This window comes from Podarcis melisellensis (genome assembly GCF_964234715.1).
Source record: "Podarcis melisellensis genome assembly, chromosome: 1".
In the NCBI taxonomy this organism is placed as follows: Eukaryota; Metazoa; Chordata; class Lepidosauria; order Squamata; family Lacertidae; genus Podarcis; species Podarcis melisellensis.
In genome coordinates this window covers 32,640,912-32,659,964 of record NC_138528.1, presented here as the reverse complement: position 1 = coordinate 32,659,964, position 19,053 = coordinate 32,640,912, and the positions used below count along the sequence as shown (strand labels likewise).

The 19,053-nt window shown below is 43.2% G+C and overlaps 1 protein-coding gene and 1 long non-coding RNA gene across 5 annotated transcripts in view; both read left to right on the top strand.

Moving 5' to 3' along the window:
• LOC309372832 overlaps positions 1-19,053 on the top strand; it is a 485,159-nt gene that overhangs the window by 370,955 nt on the left and 95,151 nt on the right. The window lies entirely within an intron of this gene.
• PAX9 (paired box 9) overlaps positions 1-19,053 on the top strand; it is a 35,815-nt gene that overhangs the window by 12,054 nt on the left and 4,708 nt on the right. For 3 of the 4 annotated variants that reach the window (XM_081914556.1, XM_081914555.1, XM_081914554.1), the window contains exon 4: positions 8,410-8,460. The exons of the other annotated variant lie outside the window; for it this stretch is intronic. In XM_081914556.1, the coding sequence (XP_081770682.1) occupies positions 8,410-8,460 (51 nt within the window). The remainder of the gene's footprint in view (positions 1-8,409; positions 8,461-19,053) is intronic. 4 annotated transcript variants of the gene reach the window in all.

The following is a 19,053-nucleotide window of genomic DNA, read 5'->3' as shown; positions in this document are numbered from 1 at the left end:
GCACCAGATTTTGAGGAATCAGTTCAACTGATTGATAATTGATTTGTTTAAGAAAGTAAGAACAGCTCGTCTGGATCAGATCAAAGGCCCATCTAAGCCCAGTAACTTATTTTCACAGTGGACAACCAGATCCTTATGATTATTCAGAGGCATGCAGTCTCTGACAGTGACGTATTCTACCATCATGACTAGTTACCATTGATAGCCCTTTTCTCCATGAATTTGTATGGTCCCCCTTTTAAAGCTACCCAAGCTTGGAAGCCACATATTGTGGTAGCAAATACTATGTGCTGTATGAAGAAGTACCTCTTTTAGTATGCCCTGAATCTCAACAATCAGCTTTATTGGATGGCTCTCATTCATTCATTCATAATTTTATTTGTATGACTCCCCCACAAAAATCATACCCAAAGCAGCTTAAAAAACAGGAATGAATTTCAAAATCAAATAGTGCAAAAGCAATTTCATAATAGCATAATACCTGCATAACAGCAATACAATAACATATAAAAACATAATAAAAAAAATCCTTCCAGTAGCACCTTAGAGACCAATTAAGTTTGCTATGGGTATGAGCTTTCATGTGCATGAACACTTCTTCAGATACCAGTGCACACAAAAGCTCATACCAATAACAAACTTAGTTGGTCTCTAAGGTGCTACTGGAAGGAATTTTATTTTGTTTTGACTACGGCAGATCAACACAGCTACCTACCTGTATATAAGGTAAAGGGACCCCTGACCATTCGGTCCAGTCGTGACTGACTCTGGGGTTGCGGCACTCATTTCGCTTTATTGGCCGAGGGAGCCGGCATACAGCTTCCGGGTCATGTGGTCAGCATGACTAAGCCGCTTCTGGCGAACCAGAGCAGCGCACAGAAACACCGTTTACCTTCCTGCCGGAGCGGTACCTATTTATCTACTTGCACTTTGACGTGCTTTTGAACTGCTAGGTTGGCAGGAGCAGGGACCGAGCAACAGGAGCTCACCCCATCGTGGGGATTCAAACCGTTGACCTTCTGATCGGCAAGTCCTAGGCTCTGTGGTTTAACCCACAGCACCACCCGTGTCCCTACCTACCTGTATATAAAAGCATGCAAAAAAAACCCCATACCATAAATACAATGAGATTACATCAACATCTAATACCCACTAGCAAAAATAACCAGGGAGCTTGACTGTGTCACCTTGATCCTAGAAACTCACCTCCCATCATGTCGCTTACAGTCCCTCTCCTGCAGCAACTTACAAGGCTTCCAAAGGCAAGGTGTGGGGTAGCTGGAAACACCTCTCTCATGATGTTGTGACTCTGGGTTCTGACACTATGAGAGGGGGATAAAACCTTCTCTCTTATTTTCCACACCATGCCTAATTATATACATCTCTTATTAACCATGCTTACATCTTTTATGGTATCTTTCCTATTGTCCTTGATGCTTTGTTTCCTAATCTGCAACGTACTATACATTCAAAGTTGGCTTCTATTATTGCAGTTTTGAATAACCCCTGCCTGCATTCTTGGGAGATTTGACGATCTTGACTTTCCATTTCAACTTTCAAGGAGTTTCCTCTCTTTAAGTAAAATGTGCCCATGTCAGACTTCCTTGACAGTTGTCCACATATGTAAATGCTGAATTTGAGATTACTATGGCCACTGTTTGCAGTCCGTTTGACAACACTCCCATCTCCCACCAGGTCCTGGGCACCACTTAAGTTTAAATCCAGGATTGCCTCACCTTTTTTGGGTTCTATGACCACCTGTTCTGCAGCATAGTCATTTAGTGTACCTTGACATTTTAGTTCTTAGTGGAAACCATAATATGCACGTATCCATCCTGCCCATTACTATAACACTTCCTCCTTTAGAGGCCTTCTTGGTAGCATTCTCCATCTTGAGATCACCCTGGGCATTTGGGTACATTCCAAGTACATCACTACTTTGGGACCTGTCTTGCCACCCACAGCGATGCTGTGAAGGTGTCTTTCCCTTTTGGGATTTTCAGCCTGTTCCCCCTTTGACACACAGAAGGACACCAACCTTTGATGCCCTAACCTGTCCTTCCTATAGAGTTTGTATTCGGAACCAGTGAGAATGCTTCACTGGTGTTCTCCATTCCACTGGGTTGTTATTATTCCTATTATATATATGCAGTCCTTTAATACTCAACACCCCAGCATACCCATCTCTGTTCAGAGGCTTTTAGAATCAGCATAGAAGCCAGGTGTGGGGAACCTCAGGCCCAGGGCCAGATATAGCTCTCCAAGTCTTTCTGCCCCACCTTCAGCACTCTCCCTAGGCTACACCCACTCCCCAGCCACACCCCTCATTGCCCTTGCTTTGCTGTCTTCTTGAGTAGTTTTGTTTGGCTGGAGTGCATGCATGAGTGTAGAAACTAACTTACTGCACAAAGGTAACAGTTTGTTGCTGCATCCACTGTTTTTCTCTCACCCCACTGGCCACTGGCACATGGCCCTCAGAAATCACCCTCATGCCAAAGGAGCTGGTCACACCCTGGCACACACATTTGCGCATGGTATCTCTATCCTCAGCTTCTGTTAGTGTGATGGCAATTGCTTGGAAAGGCTTGTTTTCTGTACTGCAAAGGATTTGGGTTACCAAACTGTTTGTAGACAACCCAAGCCATGGGATTGTTTGATAAGCTAGCTGGACTGAGGTCCTGTTGAAATAAATGGGACAGGTTAGTAATGGTCAGTTTAAGTCCCATTGGTTTCATTGAGAACTAAATGCCGCTCAGCGGCCTGGATCCAACCCAGCATTTCTAAAGAAGTTGTGAAAGAGGATTCCCCTGCCCAGGTCTTACACAATTTCTAACACCAGCAGAGTTGTTACAGCACAGGACAGATTTCATTTTGAATTTTTGTTCCTTTGGTGTTTACATAGGCATATGTGATTTCTGGTTGCTCAAAGTTTATGTTGGACTGCAGAGGTGTGTAAACTTCAGTTCCTTGTCCAGGTCATGCTCACGCAACTCTTGGGTTGAATAAGGAACTGGGAACCAACTGCAGCCTTGTTGTGTTCCTTTGAGTAAAATCCACATACAGGTGACCAGGTGCACTTTCATTTGCCTTTGTCTCCCCTGGGATGTAACTGCTTCCCGTTCTGTGGATTTAGTGATGTAGCACCAAACTATAAGCACAGTGAGCACAGCAAGTACCGTAAGCCGCTGTAGTGTAGTGGTTAGAGTGTCAGACTATGACTGGGGAGACCAAAAGCTCATTGGGTCAGTTACTTACTCTCATTTTCTCAGGGTTGTTGTGAGGTAAAAAAAAATGGGGAGGAGAACTATGTAAGCCTCCTTGAGGTCCTTGGAAGAAAGGTGGGGTACAGGGGTACAAATATAGTTGTTGTTTAATGAGTAAAGATGGAGTTTCTTAAAGATTTTTTTTTCCTCCCCTCCTTTCTTTGGCAGTAGAAAAACCTGCTGGTGCAAAATGTGTGTGATCCTGGAAATAATCCCTGTCTTGCTACTGCAAGGGATCTGCGCATATCAGAACCCTGTACTCTGTAATATAGGGTCAGGTTGTGGACTAATAGGTGCTGGTGTGGAATGTAGTGAAAACAGGCCTAGATTCAACTCAGGAAACCAGCACAAAGACTCTAGCAAGTGGAACAGGGCTTCCTCCTGAGTGGCCCCTTCTTGCTTCCCCAAATCTGCTTTAGGTGTGATGAAAACAGCCCCTAGAATAGCACAGAGGGGAATAGAGGGATATTGCTCCATCTAGCAAACAGAAATGCTTGTGCTGATGGAACGACCAGAAGAGCATGGTGTTGAATTCCTCCTATAAATTATGCGTCAAGACAACCTTAATTCCATCCCTTGGTGTCTGCTGTCTCTGGCCCACTCCTTATAATATTAGGGGGGCAGGGACTATCTATAGTGCTGTGGTAAGAATGACTGGAATTGAGGGGGCAAGAGTAGTGGGTTTTCTGCATTAGAAGGGCATTGAATTGGATAGCCTTTGAGGTCCCTTCCAACATTCCATAAATTTGAAGCACATCTCTATCTCTGCCACCCCAGAAAAATAATAGGAATTGTATTTTGCTCCTCATAGAGCTTTATTTCCCACCACCTTCAGCAGACTGTCGTTCCCAGGCTTCTGGGGAATTGCTTTAACTGCATGGTGTATATGCAGTGTATGATACTATTTTTTTAAAAAAATATTTTTATTGATTTTTTACAAATAATTTACAAAAATCATATAACATACTTTATTATCTTAAACAATGTTTTGGACTTCCATCAACTGAAGATTTTTCAGTCTTTATCACTTAATCTGCATTTCATTATTTTCAGTATTACATTTAATACTCCTTCACTAATAATTCTTATCATAGTTTTCTCTGCAATATTTCGCATAATCCTCCTTACAAAACTTCTTGCAATCCTACTAGTGTAATCGCAGTGTATGATTCTAAGCACGTAGAACACTTACCTAATGATGTAGTAGAATTGCTGGGGAATAGATGGGGAACCTTTGGCTCTCCAGATGCTGTTGGACTTCAACTCCCATCAGTCCCCGCTGCCTGGCCAATGGTCAGGCGTAATGGGAATGCCGCAGGTGGCTGAATATAGGTCTCCCCTTTCTCTCCTTCCCCCGGTTTCATTAATCTCTTTCAGGAAAGAGTTAATAGTGATGTTAACTGTTTAGATGCATGAGGGATTGTGTTCATATCAACAATAAAAGAATAGTGAAACAACAAGATTTCAAGGCACCTTAGTGGCTAACAAATGTAATCTCTCATGGGCCGGAGTCCTCTTCGTCAGATGCAAGAGACTATTTGTATCAGGCATTCATAAACAGTTGAATGGTGCTAATTCCTCAAACTTTTGTGTCACTTAGTAAGGCTAGAAGTCCCAAAGAGTTTAAGCAGTAGACTAACCTACTAAAACCAACTTTAGCTGGACATTTGGCAAATGCAAATTCTAGCAAGGTTTAAATTGGTGGGCCTGAGAGTTAGGGGTGTGCTTGTTGGTTTTTTTCATCTAATTTACATCCTGCAGTAGGCAAATGGGGCAAAATAAATGCCAAAGGTATCCTTTTTGTATGTTATTGTGCTTGGTACCTTTTGAAGTTGTCTCATACCTGGTTCAGTATCTAAGAACAAAACAATGCTTCTAGACTAGATCTTAATTTCGTCAATATGTAGATGTAATAAATTGATTAACTTATTAGCCAGCAATCATTCTGATAAAAAAATTTGAATCGGTTGCAGCTTTGGTTGTTACGCTCCATGAAAATAGAAAACAACTTGTCTGTGTTTACATGAGCAAAGAAAAAAAAAGGGGGGGGAGTATGCAGTATTCTTTGCTCACCAGTGATATTTGGTTGCATATCTGGACCTTTTATACATATGTAACTAAGACTGATTGATTATTTATTTATTTAATTAGTTTATATCCTGCCCTTTCAATGAACAGAGCAGATAATGTGATATAGAGAAGTCACAGGCATTCCAACCCCCCCTCCTTCCTATAGTCAAATACGTGTTTTGCCTGTGGGTTAAGGGCTGAATGCCGTTTTCCTAATCTCCACAGTTTCCTGAATGAAACCTGATTACTCAGATTCTGTTCAGGAAGTGGTGGTTTTTGTAATTGCATCCATAGAATATAGGCCAACCTGAAGTTAGTGGGACAGATTCACCACTTGAATACTCTTCACATTTACGCCACTGCCATAGGTCAGTGAAGTTGTCACCAGTGGAAAGCGCGTGCGCGCACACAGACACACACACTCTGCATTTAGTCACTGCATTTTAGTGGGATGATTACAAAGGATTTCTGTCTGAGTTATATATAACATTTCCCTGGCTAGTAGCTTGATGATGAAAGTCTGTGTTTGGTTTTTTGTTATTCTTTAATTCGCAAGTGAATATCTTTGAAAACTCATGCTTCTCGGTATATTTATAAGATGGTTTCTGTCTACAGATACTTTCAGTGTGTGGAACTCGTTCCTCTGTATTTCTCATATTCTGTGGACAGGCTGTGCTTAAGAACCTAAGGAGAGCTCTCCCTGGCTGGATCAAAAGGCTCATATACTCCTGCATTCTGTTCCCAACCAGGAAGATAGATGTTGTTAGGTAAATCCATACCATAGTCTTCCCTTACTTATTGCTCTCATTGACTGGTCTTCAGAAGCAGGTTGCTTCTGAAAATAGGGATGGAATAGTTGACAGCTGGTGATAAGCCTACCATCAAACTGAGAATGTACTGTGTGTTTATGCAGTAACAGACTCCGTTCAGCTCCTGAAGGCCCTACTGTGGATCCCAAACCCCAGGAGATTTTCTCTTGTGCTTATGCCTTGTTGGATAGCTCTGTTGGTTAGAGTGTGGTGCTTATAATGCCAAGGTCGTGGGTTTGATCCCATGTATGGATGCATATGCAGGGACGTGGGTGGCGCTGTGAGTAAAAGCCTCAGCGTCTAGGGCTTGCCGATCGAAAGGTCAGCAGTTCGAATCCCCGCGGCGGGGTGCGCTCCCGTTGTTCGGTCCCAGCGCCTGCCAACCTAGCAGTTCGAAAGCACTCCTGGGTGCAAGTAGATAAACAGGGACCGCTTACTAGCGGGAAGGTAAACGGCGTTTCCGTGTGCGGCTCTGGCTCACCAGAGCAGCGATGTCACGCTGGCCACGTGACCCGGAAGTGTCTGCGGACAGCGCTGGCCCCCGGCCTCTTGAGTGAGATGGGCGCACAACCCTAGAGTCTGTCAAGACTGGCCCGTACGGGCAGGGGTACCTTTACCTTTACCTTTATGGATGCATATTCCTGAATTGAGGGGATTAGACTAGATGGTCCATAGGGTCCCTTCCAATTCTATGATTGTGGTCCATGGGGTCACGAAGAGTTGGACACGACTAAACAACAACAACAAATAATGTCCTGTTGGGGAACTGCCCACGAACATCAGGCTGGCCACTGTAAGAATGAAATTTTGGCATAGATGGTCAAGAAAAGCATGCTTATTCTTCTCCCCCCCCCCCTCTCTCCATGCTTACTGGCTGGCTTACATGCAGGTTGATCTGCCCAGAAAGAAGAAGCAGTAGTTATAAGGAGAAGAAAGCGTTATGCTTGGCCATAGTTTCATGCCTTGCATGTTTCTAGGCTGTAAGCTGGATCACCTTCCTGAACCTTTAAGTGGTGCAGTAGTGGAGAACACCTCTTTCCCCCAGCTGCATTGTGCCTTGAGTCTTACATGTGGTAGCTTCAGAAATGGATGTGGTAGAGAATTTATTCAAGCTCTTCCTTACTCATATCCCAATCATATATTTTATAATTACCGTACTGTTTTGTTTATATGACAAAGGAACTTTACAGAGTAACCAAAGGTTATTTTTTTAGGAAAGTCTCTGCCTCCAATAACCTACACTCTGCACTTTGACAATGAGAGGAATGGGGGAGATATGTAACGCGTCCAGTTGAAATTCACTCCCCATAAGGCTTGAGAAATATGGGTGGTATTCAACTAAGTTTTCCTTAGAATAGACCAGGTTTCCCAAGCATGAGTCTCCAGCTGTTTTTGGACTACGGTCTCCATCATCCCTGGCCACTGGTCCTGCTAGCTAAGGAGGATGGGAGTTGCAGTCCAAAAACAGCTGGAGACCCAAGTTTGGGAAACCCTGGAATAGACCTTAGGGCAGGATTCAACTAATGGGTCCTGTCAGTGGAAGCCCTGTGCAAGGACCTCTGCTTGTGCAATGGGGCTTCCACTCATCCACCCACCCATATGCTCCCCCCACCCCAGAACAGTGCATGAGGGAAGGAAAGAAAGGATTGCTCCCTCTTGCAAGTCAAGATGCTTGCCCTCACTGAGCAATCGCCTTAGCAGGACATGAAATTCCTCCCGTAGAAATAAATGGACCTAACTTAGTCATGTTAAATAATTTCAGTGGGTCTTCTCTGAGTAAAACTTGGTTAAATACCATCCTAAGTCTGTTTAGAATCACACAACCTTAGAGTAGAATTTTATACCTACATGCACACCCCTTAAACATGGGTAACTTTTCGTGGATGGTTTAAAATTGGTCAGGCTGCAACTTGATCTGGCTTTGCAAGTTCACTGAAGTTAAACTGAACCCACTGTTGCAGGTGGAATATGCCAGGGTTAGCCAACATGGTGCCCCCCCCCCATATTGTTGGACTGCAACTCTCATCAGCCCCAGCCAGGCTGGCCAATAGTTGGGGATGATGGAAGTTGTACTCCAACAATATCTGGAGGACATCAGATTCGATATCCCAGGAATATGATAATCTAAATGCTTAGGAAATCCTCTCATCACATTTCACATTGAACCTGGGAATCCCTTCCTAGGGAATAAATTTTCTTGAATATGGACATACTGTAGTGGAATTGCCTTCTCCTATATGTAACCTTTCCTCCCCCTATGCACTCAGGTCATCAGGAGAGACCCTTCTCTGAGCACCTGGCCTTCAGAGGCAAGACTGGTGAGTGCAAGTGGTAGGACCTCTTCAGTTATGGCACCCTCTTGTGGAATTTGTTTGTTCTCAGGCCCATTCTCTCAAGACTTAGGAAAATGTTGGAAGCCCTTTCCTTTCAGTCCATCTCTGATTTCTTTATCCGTCCTATTCATACTTATTCATATGATTGCTTGTGCATGTGTAGCTACTTGGGATGAGTGGAATTATTTTGTTCAGTGTCAAAATTCTTGAGTGGATGGTGGCAGGCAAGGCATCATTGATGGACCTGAGGACATCTGGAGGTCCATGATGATGATGAGGAACCTCCCAAATGTGTTTTGTTCCCAAGCTTCCTTCCCAGGTGAGCTGCAGTGAACCCTTGTGAGACCTCCTCCTTCCTGACTGACTGACTGCTTCTGTGCCCAGCGTTGGGCCGTCGTGTAAGGAAGCTGTCCCTTGTGTACCAGAGCCAGGCTCCAATGAGAGAGCCTGTTGTGGGGGCACCTGGTTGTGCCCCCTCAAAAAAATGTGCCTGGGGCCACGGTCCCCATGCCTCCCACACTATGCCACTAGTGCCCCATGTATGCAAAAATACTGTGTTCCAGTTGACTAAGTGATACAGAAGGCCAAGTTACTCTGGGGTGAGAAGGCTCACTGGGTCAGTCTGGGGTGGGTGGGCTCACATGATCTGCTTAGTATGATGTTGCATGCAGCCTATGGTGGAACCCAGTTGGTGAATGGTTGTGTGCATTCACCCTACCCAGTGGAGCCACTGGTTTACAAGAATCACCTGAATACCTTGCTAGGGTGTTAGGGAAATGGACTCTGGTTAAAGAGGAACATTTTTGTCTGGCGCTAGTCAACCCCCCTGGCGAGAGCATTCCACAAATGAGGAACCACTGCAGAAAAGGCCCGCTCTTGTGTTGCCACCCTCTGGCCCTCCCATGGAGGAGACACATGAAGCAGGACCTCAGAGGATGATCTCAGGGTCTGGCTAGGGTCATATGGAGAGCGGCAGTCCTTGAGGTATCCAAGAGTTCATGGCAATTGCAATGAAAAGGAGACTGACCATCTTTGGAGAACAGCATCGCAGAATTCTGGGATGTGTTTCAAAGGATGCCTACATTTCAGTTTGCATCTTGTTTCAGAAAGTACAATTTAGGTAGGCTCGTATTAAAATCAGAAATGAATGGAACCACATGTCTCCTCCATTCCTGCATATTTTGCCACCCTGTTTAATAAGTCAGATTTGTATTGCCATGGGTATGCAGTGCTGTCTTACCACCCGCTGGTGCCCGCTATGGCTCTCGCTATCAGAATCTAAATCGGCATGAGAGTGCATGTTTCTTACCGGGGGGGATGGAGGGAAGAACAAGCCATCAGGCCTCCTTCCCCTGGACTAGCCTTTCCATTGACTGCATATTTAAATACTTGCCAAGATCTGACTTGCTTTTCTCTTCCAGCTGGTAGGCTATTTTTGCTCCCTTCCCACAGTGCTGCCAGCTCCTCGTTGTGGTGCTGTCTCCACTATGAAATCCATCTGTGTTCTTCTTTCAGCAGACAATATCTGAAAATATTTAGCCCCAGTTTCCCAGTGGGGTTCAAAATTTATAAGCCCTTTCTCCTGTAACTTTCCTCATCCCAACCTGTTTCCAATAGAGACTGTGGTTTGATTTTCATTGACTGACTCTCTAAGAAACCACTTCTCACTTCTTCTTGTTGTATCCTACTGTTTGCACAATATTTTTGCAAGTGAGTAATTGCTGGTGCAGAGTCAATCACATTTTATGGTTTCTGTTTCTAACGGCAGATTTATTTGAAACGTGATAACCTAATAATTATGCAATATATTATGAATGGAGCAATGGTACTGACAACAAAACATTACTCTTCTCTGTGGGTTCCCCACCTCCAAACCTAAATAATTTGCTTTAGCGGTTTGTGATGCCTCTGCAATGCCAGTGTAACATCTTGATGTTTTGAGACTACACTGTTAGCTAATATACCCTTATGGAATGCTGACTAGCACCTATGTTTGGGTATAGGCGGGTGTAGCAAATCTTGGGGCAGAGAAACAATATCTAATTAATTATCACCAATCTCAAAGACACTTACTGGGACCTAGGTTTTACTAAAAGTAAAGATATTGATTTATTATTGGCTTAATTTGCAATGGATGGATAATTTCAGATTGGCTGATAAATGACAGCTAGAACTATTTGTTGCTGCAGTAGTTATCCTTCTGTATGGTTCTTGGAGGCAATTTTATCATTTATTTAGATTTATATCCAGTCTTTCATCACTTTTAAGGAACCCAGAATGGGTTAAAATTCATGCCAGTTGGTCTTTATGGATCTCTATTATGCTGATCAGTCACTTTGGGTTTTTTGTGTCTTTTTCTGAGCTTTCTTGATCCATGTGCTGCTAAAGTCATAATTCAATCCAGGATTTCAGGTATGGTTTAGGAACCAGATTTTCCTTCAATGTGGGCTTATGTTAAGGCAGACTGTAGTTTGGAGATGCTACTTACATGCTCTGAAAAACAGGAATTCTAAAAAGGACCTTTGTTGGCTTTGCTCTCTGTGTTACCCTTTCATAAACAAAATAATAATAATATTCCCCTTCTGAGCAAAGGCTTTTTGTATCTGTGATACTGAAATGTTAGCAAGCACATAGCGGTCCTTTCTTTGCTGCTCCTTATATTCTTCCCATTCTCAAAAAAAGTTGCTGAATCTTGAGACAAACAATAATTTTCTTTCAGAGAATTGATGATGGTTTGAAGAAGGAATTGTTCCTCCTCCTTTCATCTCTGGTAAACAGGTTTTAATTTCCAATATGCTGGAGAAGCTGGTTGACTGATTGGTCGCCACAGATCTTAACAGTAAGCAGAAATGTTGACGGGCTTTTTTGTATTGTATTATATTGAATTGTTTAAAAGCCTGAAAAACCTGTTCAACCAGAGTTGGCAGTGGGGCGAAATAAAAATGTGTGTCAACCATGTGAACTTAAGCCTCTCTCAAACTATCAGGTATTTCCTCACCAGCTTTTATCCTGCCCAGGATTTCCTCTGGGGCAGAATTTGCCATCTGTTGAATGGTCACAACAAGTATGTTGCCTACAAGTTTTCCTTATTTGTGGTAGCTGCCTTATTTAACATTCGGCAAAATTTAGGACTGCTGTAAATCTCTGTTGGTGGAATTGGGTACCTGCTACACGTGTACAAAATATAAATCGGAAAACCCTAAAAACTATTTTTTTTGTTCTAGTTTTGTCCCAAAGCATTTCTGGCTGTCCTTATGAAACTTTGTATAACATTTGGATGTGTTTTTTATTAGAAATTTTAGCACATGAAGGTCAAGTTTCTCTGTCCCTCTGAATGTTGCCATTTTTATACTACTCCAGGGCTTCTAGATTAGGGATGGGAAACTTGGGGCTCTCTAGATGTTTCAGGATTACACCTTCCATTATCCGTGGGCATTGTCCCCACTGCCTGGAACTGATTCCAGCAGCATCTGGAACAGCACAGGTTGCCCACTGCTGTTCTGGATACTGTCCTTATTCTTTTTTCTGGTTCTTAGGCAAATAAAATAACATTTCCTCTGGAAAGGAGCTCAGTTAGTTGACTCATTGCTCACATAAATGTTTGTGCTCTTTGCCACTGTAGAATTAACAGTGGGCAAGGAATATGGATGCCATTCTAGCACACTGGTGCTATTTATTTGGAAGTTCACTTTTGAAATCTTGCTTCCGGAGAACTGTGCGCAGGGCTGATTGATTTTTTAAAAAAGATGTGGTGTGTGTGTGTATAAAATATATTAAATTCTAAAAAAAGACAGTACAGTGGTACCTCGGTTTAAGAACAGTCCTGTTTAAGAATGCTTCGGTTTACGAACTCCGCAAAACCGGAAATAGTGTCCTGGTTTGCGAACTTCACCTCGGTCTAAGAACAGAATCTGAATGGTGGAAGGGCACCAGCGGCAGGAGGCCTCATTAAGGAAATCGTGTCTCAGTTTAAGAACAGTTTCAGTTTAAGAACGGACTTCAGGAACGGATTAAGTTCGTAAACCGAGGTACCACTGTAGTGTTAATGCACACTAAATTCCACGTTGGTGAATAAGAATTCCACCGCTGATGGAATTAAGTTGCTGATTAAGTTGTATTTGGGCAAATGGTCAAATCTTCTCTTGGGACTGCATAAATTGATTTGATTATATAAATCATCTTTACTGTCCAATAGAGGAGTGATGTAGTCTGTTCACATCCTGTCTATTGCCCTTGGCTTACACCCTCTTCCCGTTATATTAGCCTTTTAATATTACTCATATATGACTGGCATCCCAGTCCACACTCAGAAGTACAATCTTTGGAGAACACATGGGGCGTTATTTCCAAGAAATATGTTTATATAGAATTTAAGGTCATTGCTTCATTCCCTCAGAAAGAACAAAGGGGGTGGGAGAGGGGGGTGGAAGCAGCAAGTATGCATCAGCGCTGCCATGTCCCTTGGTTATGCAAACATACAGTTTTAACAGCTATTTCGCAAACGTGAGGTTTAGTCTGTTGGACACACATCTTTATATTCTGCTGAGCTGCAGCTTTCAAATGGGTAGTGGGGGAATTAATCTGTTTGCAGAGGAATGATAATGCCCTGAAAGAGAAGGGTGATGAAAGAACAGCTGTCAAACGCTGAAATCTTTTCTATTTACACAATCATGTTTTCATATTTCTTTCCGTAGCACATGGTTAAGGAATAACTGTGCCTTGATGCAATCCATTTTGAAATTTGCTGCATCTTGCAGTCTGAGCATGATGGTGCAGAGCCATGCCTAGAGAAGCGGGAGCTAATGATGGATTGATTTTTAAAAAATTTAGCTCAACTTCTGGTATAATAATCCTCAAGGAAGGTTCATAGTTTTAGAGACTGCTTCAGGATCCATCACTGTCATTGGAAGCCTGGGTGGCTTCTGGGACACAGAACACTTTCTACAAGTTTTGGCTGCTGGCCCCACTGTCTGGATGGAGATAGCTTGACTTCAGTTGACTATGCTCTGGTAATCTTGTGCCTAGACTACTATATTGTGTTAAATGTCGGGCTGCCTTTGAAAACTGCGCAACGTTTGGTAGTCAGACTTGTAACTGGGACCAGGAAGTGTGATCATGCTGATACCATCAGCACTGGAATGGGGTCGTTTTCAGGGCCAAAGTCAGAGTGCTGCTTTTAACCTATAAAGCTTTAGATGATTCTTATGGAGTGCCTTTCCTCATATGAACTTCCTCAGCTCTTCTGTTTGTCTTTGGGTTGCCTTTTCTTGGTACCACTGTTAAAGGAGTTCCAAGGGTGGTTACACGAAAAAGGGCCTTCTTTTTTTGCAGTGGCTCCTCCTCTTTGGAATGCTTTCCGAGAGCCAGTGTGGTGTAGTGATTAAGAGTGGTAGACTCATAATCTGGGGAACCGGGTTCGCATCTCCGCTCCTCCACATGCAGCTGCTGGGTGACCATGGGCCACTCACACTTCTCTGAAGTCTCTCAGCCTCACTCACCTCACAGAGTGTTTGTTGTGGGGGAGGAAGGGAAAGGAGATTGTTAGTCGCTTTGAGACTCCTTAGGGCAGTGATAAGGCGGGATATCAAATCCAAACTCCTCCTCCTCCTCCTCCTCCTCCTCCTCCTCCTCCTCCTCCTCCTCCTCAGGGCTGTGGGGCTGTGTGTCTGGCCCCAAGACTAACATCTTTCTGTTGCTGAGCTAAGAATTTTTGTGTATACCCCAACCATTTGGATGGTGATCTCTGTATCTTGCTCACTTGGTGTATGGTTTTTAGCAGCTTGCTGTTTAATGGTGACCACTTCTGATAATTTTATGGTGGCCTCTATGTACATGAGGGCAATGTCTAGCGGGATCACTTTTAGTTATCATTCTTATATGTTTACTATTCAGTTTTTGATTTTTTTTAAATGACTGAACTATACTTATTGCTGGACTTTCCTTGTTAAGGCAGGTGTCTCTCTCAGTATTCAGGAGGAACCATTGCTCAGTGGCAGAGCACATCTTTTGCATGAAGAAGGGCATTTCCAGTTAGAAGGATTGAGCTGAAGGTTTAAAAGGACTGTCTCCAGACCTGACACACTCTAGACAGAGCTACTTTCAGAATAGACAATGTTGGTTTAGATAGACAGATAGTCTGATTTGGTGTAAAGCAGCTTCTTGTGTATCTCCACCACACAGTGACAGGCCAAGAGAGGCTCAGCACTGGCTGAAATGCTTCAAAGTCAGATTGAGGTGGGCTTTTCTCAAGGCTGATGCCCACTGGATAGGTTGTGCCAATCAACACTAAGCTCAGCTGGAATCTGTCCTGTTTCCAGCTATATGCTATTCCAAGCTGAAGTGATTTCTCAATGCAGGCTGGTGGTTGGTCTGAGAAGCTTTTCCCGACCAGCACTTTGCTGCAAAAACAGATATGACCCCCTTCCTCCACCCAAATGGATTGGTTTCATAATGAACCATAGACCAGCTTTGATAAAGCTTCCTTAGTCTTGTGTATAAAAGAGTATCATGTATGTATGTTGAGACATCACAGCCCTTTTTGGTTGAGATGACATGTAGACTCAATGTGCACCCCTAACCTACTCATGCTAAGTGTACTGTCTGAACAGGCCCTACACACATTCAGATTGTCAGTGTGTAGATTTATCTGTGTGAATGGGGCCAAGGCAATATGCATACAGTTCTTATACCTTCTGCCACCCAAATTATTCACTTCTGTCATTGCTCTGACCATGTGACACCCTTCCTTAAATCCTTACACTGGCTACTTGTCTATTCCTGGATCCTATATGAGTTTCTTTACCTATTTACTCTTGTCACATTCTTTCATGTGACCTTTGAGCATCCATCTCCACCAACCATCCAAAAATATCCACCCTTTCATCCCAAGATGGTGCCACCGATGCAGGTGCCAAAGGTGTGTTTAGACAATAGATGTAAGGTAGCCAAAATGGTGTCTCCCAGATGTTGTATTACAGTCCCCATCAACCCCAGTCAGCATGGCTATAGGTCAGGGATAATAGGAGCTGTAGTCAAGCAACATCTGGAGGGCAACACATTGGCCACCCCTGCAATAGACTAAGCACACACAACCTGAGGACAAGGACATTAGATGCTCTCCTGAGCCAAATGCGCACTGCAGATCATGGGGTCCAGAAAGGCTTTTATTATGTCAGATGTTTAGCAGTCCCTTCAGCTTCTTTAGCACAACACTGATAAGCACAACTGTGCATCTGAACTCGTTTTAACTCTTTGATTCCATATACCGAGTGACACAGATTAATTTAGTATAATTGCATAGCTGTCAACTTTTCCCTTTTCTTATGAGGAATCCTATTTGGAATAAGGGGATTTCCCTTAAAAAAAGGGGAAAATTGACAGCTATGTAATTGAGGGGTAACTCCTGACACAGGCCTTTTGCACTGTATATTCTACATCAGCCGTAGCAAAATTGTAAAAATGCATTTTGCTAAATATATAAAGCATCAAAAAGGCAAGGGGGTTAGCATTAGATCTTCTGAAGTTCCAGTTCTCTTTGACTCTTGCAAAACGTTAATTCTGAGCTGTCGAAACAATCCAAAACATCTCCCCTGTGGATTTTGCCCCTTAAAGAGGAGGCAAAAGGGGGGGGGGCGAGCGAAAAGGGAAAAGAACATAGGTTACATTCAGCTAGAAGCACTTCTTAAATAATTAAATTTCCTTTCATAAACAATGGCTTCGATTATGTGAGTAATATTTACAGAACTAAAAAAATGTTTCTCAAAACCCAGCACTTAAGTAAAGACTTCGAAGTACCTTACAAGCCCATAAACACCGCAGGGTTCTCCCAACTCCCGATTTTGTATTTTGGTGTTCATTTCCTTCCATTGAATTATTGGCCCAATATTTGCTGGGCCTTGGAATTTAATCCCCTCCAGTTCAACTTCAAGTGAATGTAGTTCTTGTCAGAAATGCCAGATTAACAAATGGGTGTCAATTCCACCGTTAACCCAGGCAGCCTAAATTTCAAGCTAGTCCCAACAACATGCCTGGAACTCTAGCCATATTTGCTTGAGTGTAAGGCCTACTGAATTCAGTAGAACTTCCTTCGAGGCAAGCATATGTAGGATTGCACTTTTTGAAAAGTGACATTTGAATCAGATGTTCAGTTCCTTGTGTTTGTCATTCAAATGACCTATGTTGGTTGGAATGTAGATTTTGGCTTTGTTTTTAAAATGGTCTCTTGCTTTCTATTCTCCATATTAATAACTTCAGTTAGAGATGTTTTGCTTGGGAGTATATATATATATATATATATATATATATATATATATATATATATGCTTTCGTAGATTTTCACGGGTACAGGAATGCAGGTTTTGGTGTCCTCGGGTGTCTTCCCGTGTAAAAGTTGGGGTGTCTAGGCGACGTTTCGACGAGGTCTCACTCGTCATCTTCAGGCTGGTGCTTTGGGCTTCTTGTTACTGGAACAGAGCAGGATCTCAGTGTTTGAGTTCCTATAAATACTGTTGAGGGGGTGTGGTGTATAGCCTCCAATGTTCTGGGCAGAGAGGAAGTTCCCAGGCTAGTGTGCCTTTTCTTCTTTTGTTCCTTAATTACTTGAGGGATATCTTGAGTGATTTCTTGAGTGATATCCTGAGTACCACTTAGGTGGGTCATTAGGTGTGGATTAGTTGCTAAAGTCTTTGTGTCTTGACCTCTTGAACTTTGTGAAGAGTTTTTCTGAGAAGATGGCTGTACTGCACTTAGTTGTGCTCTGGCTTGGCTTCGTGTATAGGGGCGAGCTGTGGTTTTGTGGCCTGTGTCAGCCAGATCTGTGTAGGGATTGCAGGGGGGTGCAGCATCCGGAGGTGCCACCATGGTTTGGCTACTGGATGGTGTCTGACACACTATCTACCGGAAAAAAACACACACCAACCGCTACTTACATGCACAATCACACCACCACCCTGCACAAATAAACTCCGTAGCCAAGACTCTCATCTCCAGAACCAAACGCCTGGCTGACAAAGACCACTTGACAACTGAGTTACAGAATCTCTCAAATGTGTTAATTGCCAATGGATACCAGCAAAACAGGGTTACGAAGCTAATCCAAAAAGAAACACCCCCCAAAAACCAAGACACAGAAGAAAACAATGGCATGGCCCTCCTTCCTTATATCAAGGGCACTACAGATAAAATTAGCAAAATCCTCCATAAACACAATATCAAAACAGCCTTTTGCACCAACCAAAAAATAGCCAATATCCTCAGAAACCCCAAGGATAAAATCCAGTTGGAAAACCAAGGGGTCTATGAAATACCCTGCAAAGTCTGCCCAGCCACGTACATTGGACAAACAAACAGACGAATAAATGCACGTATCGCAGAACACAAGAATGCCGTCAAAAAAGAAGAAAAAACTTCCTCTCTTTTCCAACACATGAAAGAAACAGGACACGAAATTAATTTTGCAGATTCCAAATTGCTCTTTAACATGGAACATCACCACAAGAGAATAATCATGGAAGCCATCGAGATAGAGAAACACCCTCACAACATGAACAAGCGTGACGACACATCACGCTTGCCAGACATCTGGAAATTAGCCCTCCCCACAAAAACTGACACCAGATCCAGAGGCACACAGAACGCTATCACCAATCAACCACACCAGACCCAAACCCAGACCCTCTCCACAGACAAATTACAGACACCATCCAGTAGCCAAACCATGGTGGCACCTCCGGATGCTGCACCCCCCTGCAATCCCTACACAGATCTGGCTGACACAGGCCACAAAACCACAGCTCGCCCCTATACACGAAGCCAAGCCAGAGCACAACTAAGTGCAGTACAGCCATCTTCTCAGAAAAACTCTTCACAAAGTTCAAGAGGTCAAGACACAAAGACTTTAGCAACTAATCCACACCTAATGACCCACCTAAGTGGTACTCAGGATATCACTCAAGAAATCACTCAAGATATCCCTCAAGTAATTAAGGAACAAAAGAAGAAAAGGCACACTAGCCTGGGAACTTCCTCTCTGCCCAGAACATTGGAGGCTATACACCACACCCCCTCAACAGTATTTATAGGAACTCAAACACTGAGATCCTGCTCTGTTCCAGTAACAAGAAGCCCAAAGCACCAGCCTGAAGATGACGAGTGAGACCTCGTCGAAACGTCGCCTAGACACCCCAACTTTTACACGGGAAGACACCCGAGGACACCAAAACCTGCATATATATATATATATATATATGTCATTGTTCACAGGGGTAGTAACATAACAGTAGAGGGATCTTTTATTATTTAATAGGGTACAGTGTAATGGGACATGTGTGGTAAATAAATTTTAACTATCATTAAAAAAAATTCCAAAGAACTCAAGTTGGTATACATGGCTTTCCCCTTCTCCATTTTTATCCTCACAACAACCCTGTGAGGTAGGTTAGGCCAAGAGACAGTGACAGACGCAAGGACACCAGTGCGCTTCCTGGCTGAGTGGGGATTTGAATTGCTCCCCAAAACCTCATTACAACACTCTGTTATGCCGTATATCCATATATGCCACATGGCAAACTGATTTTGGCA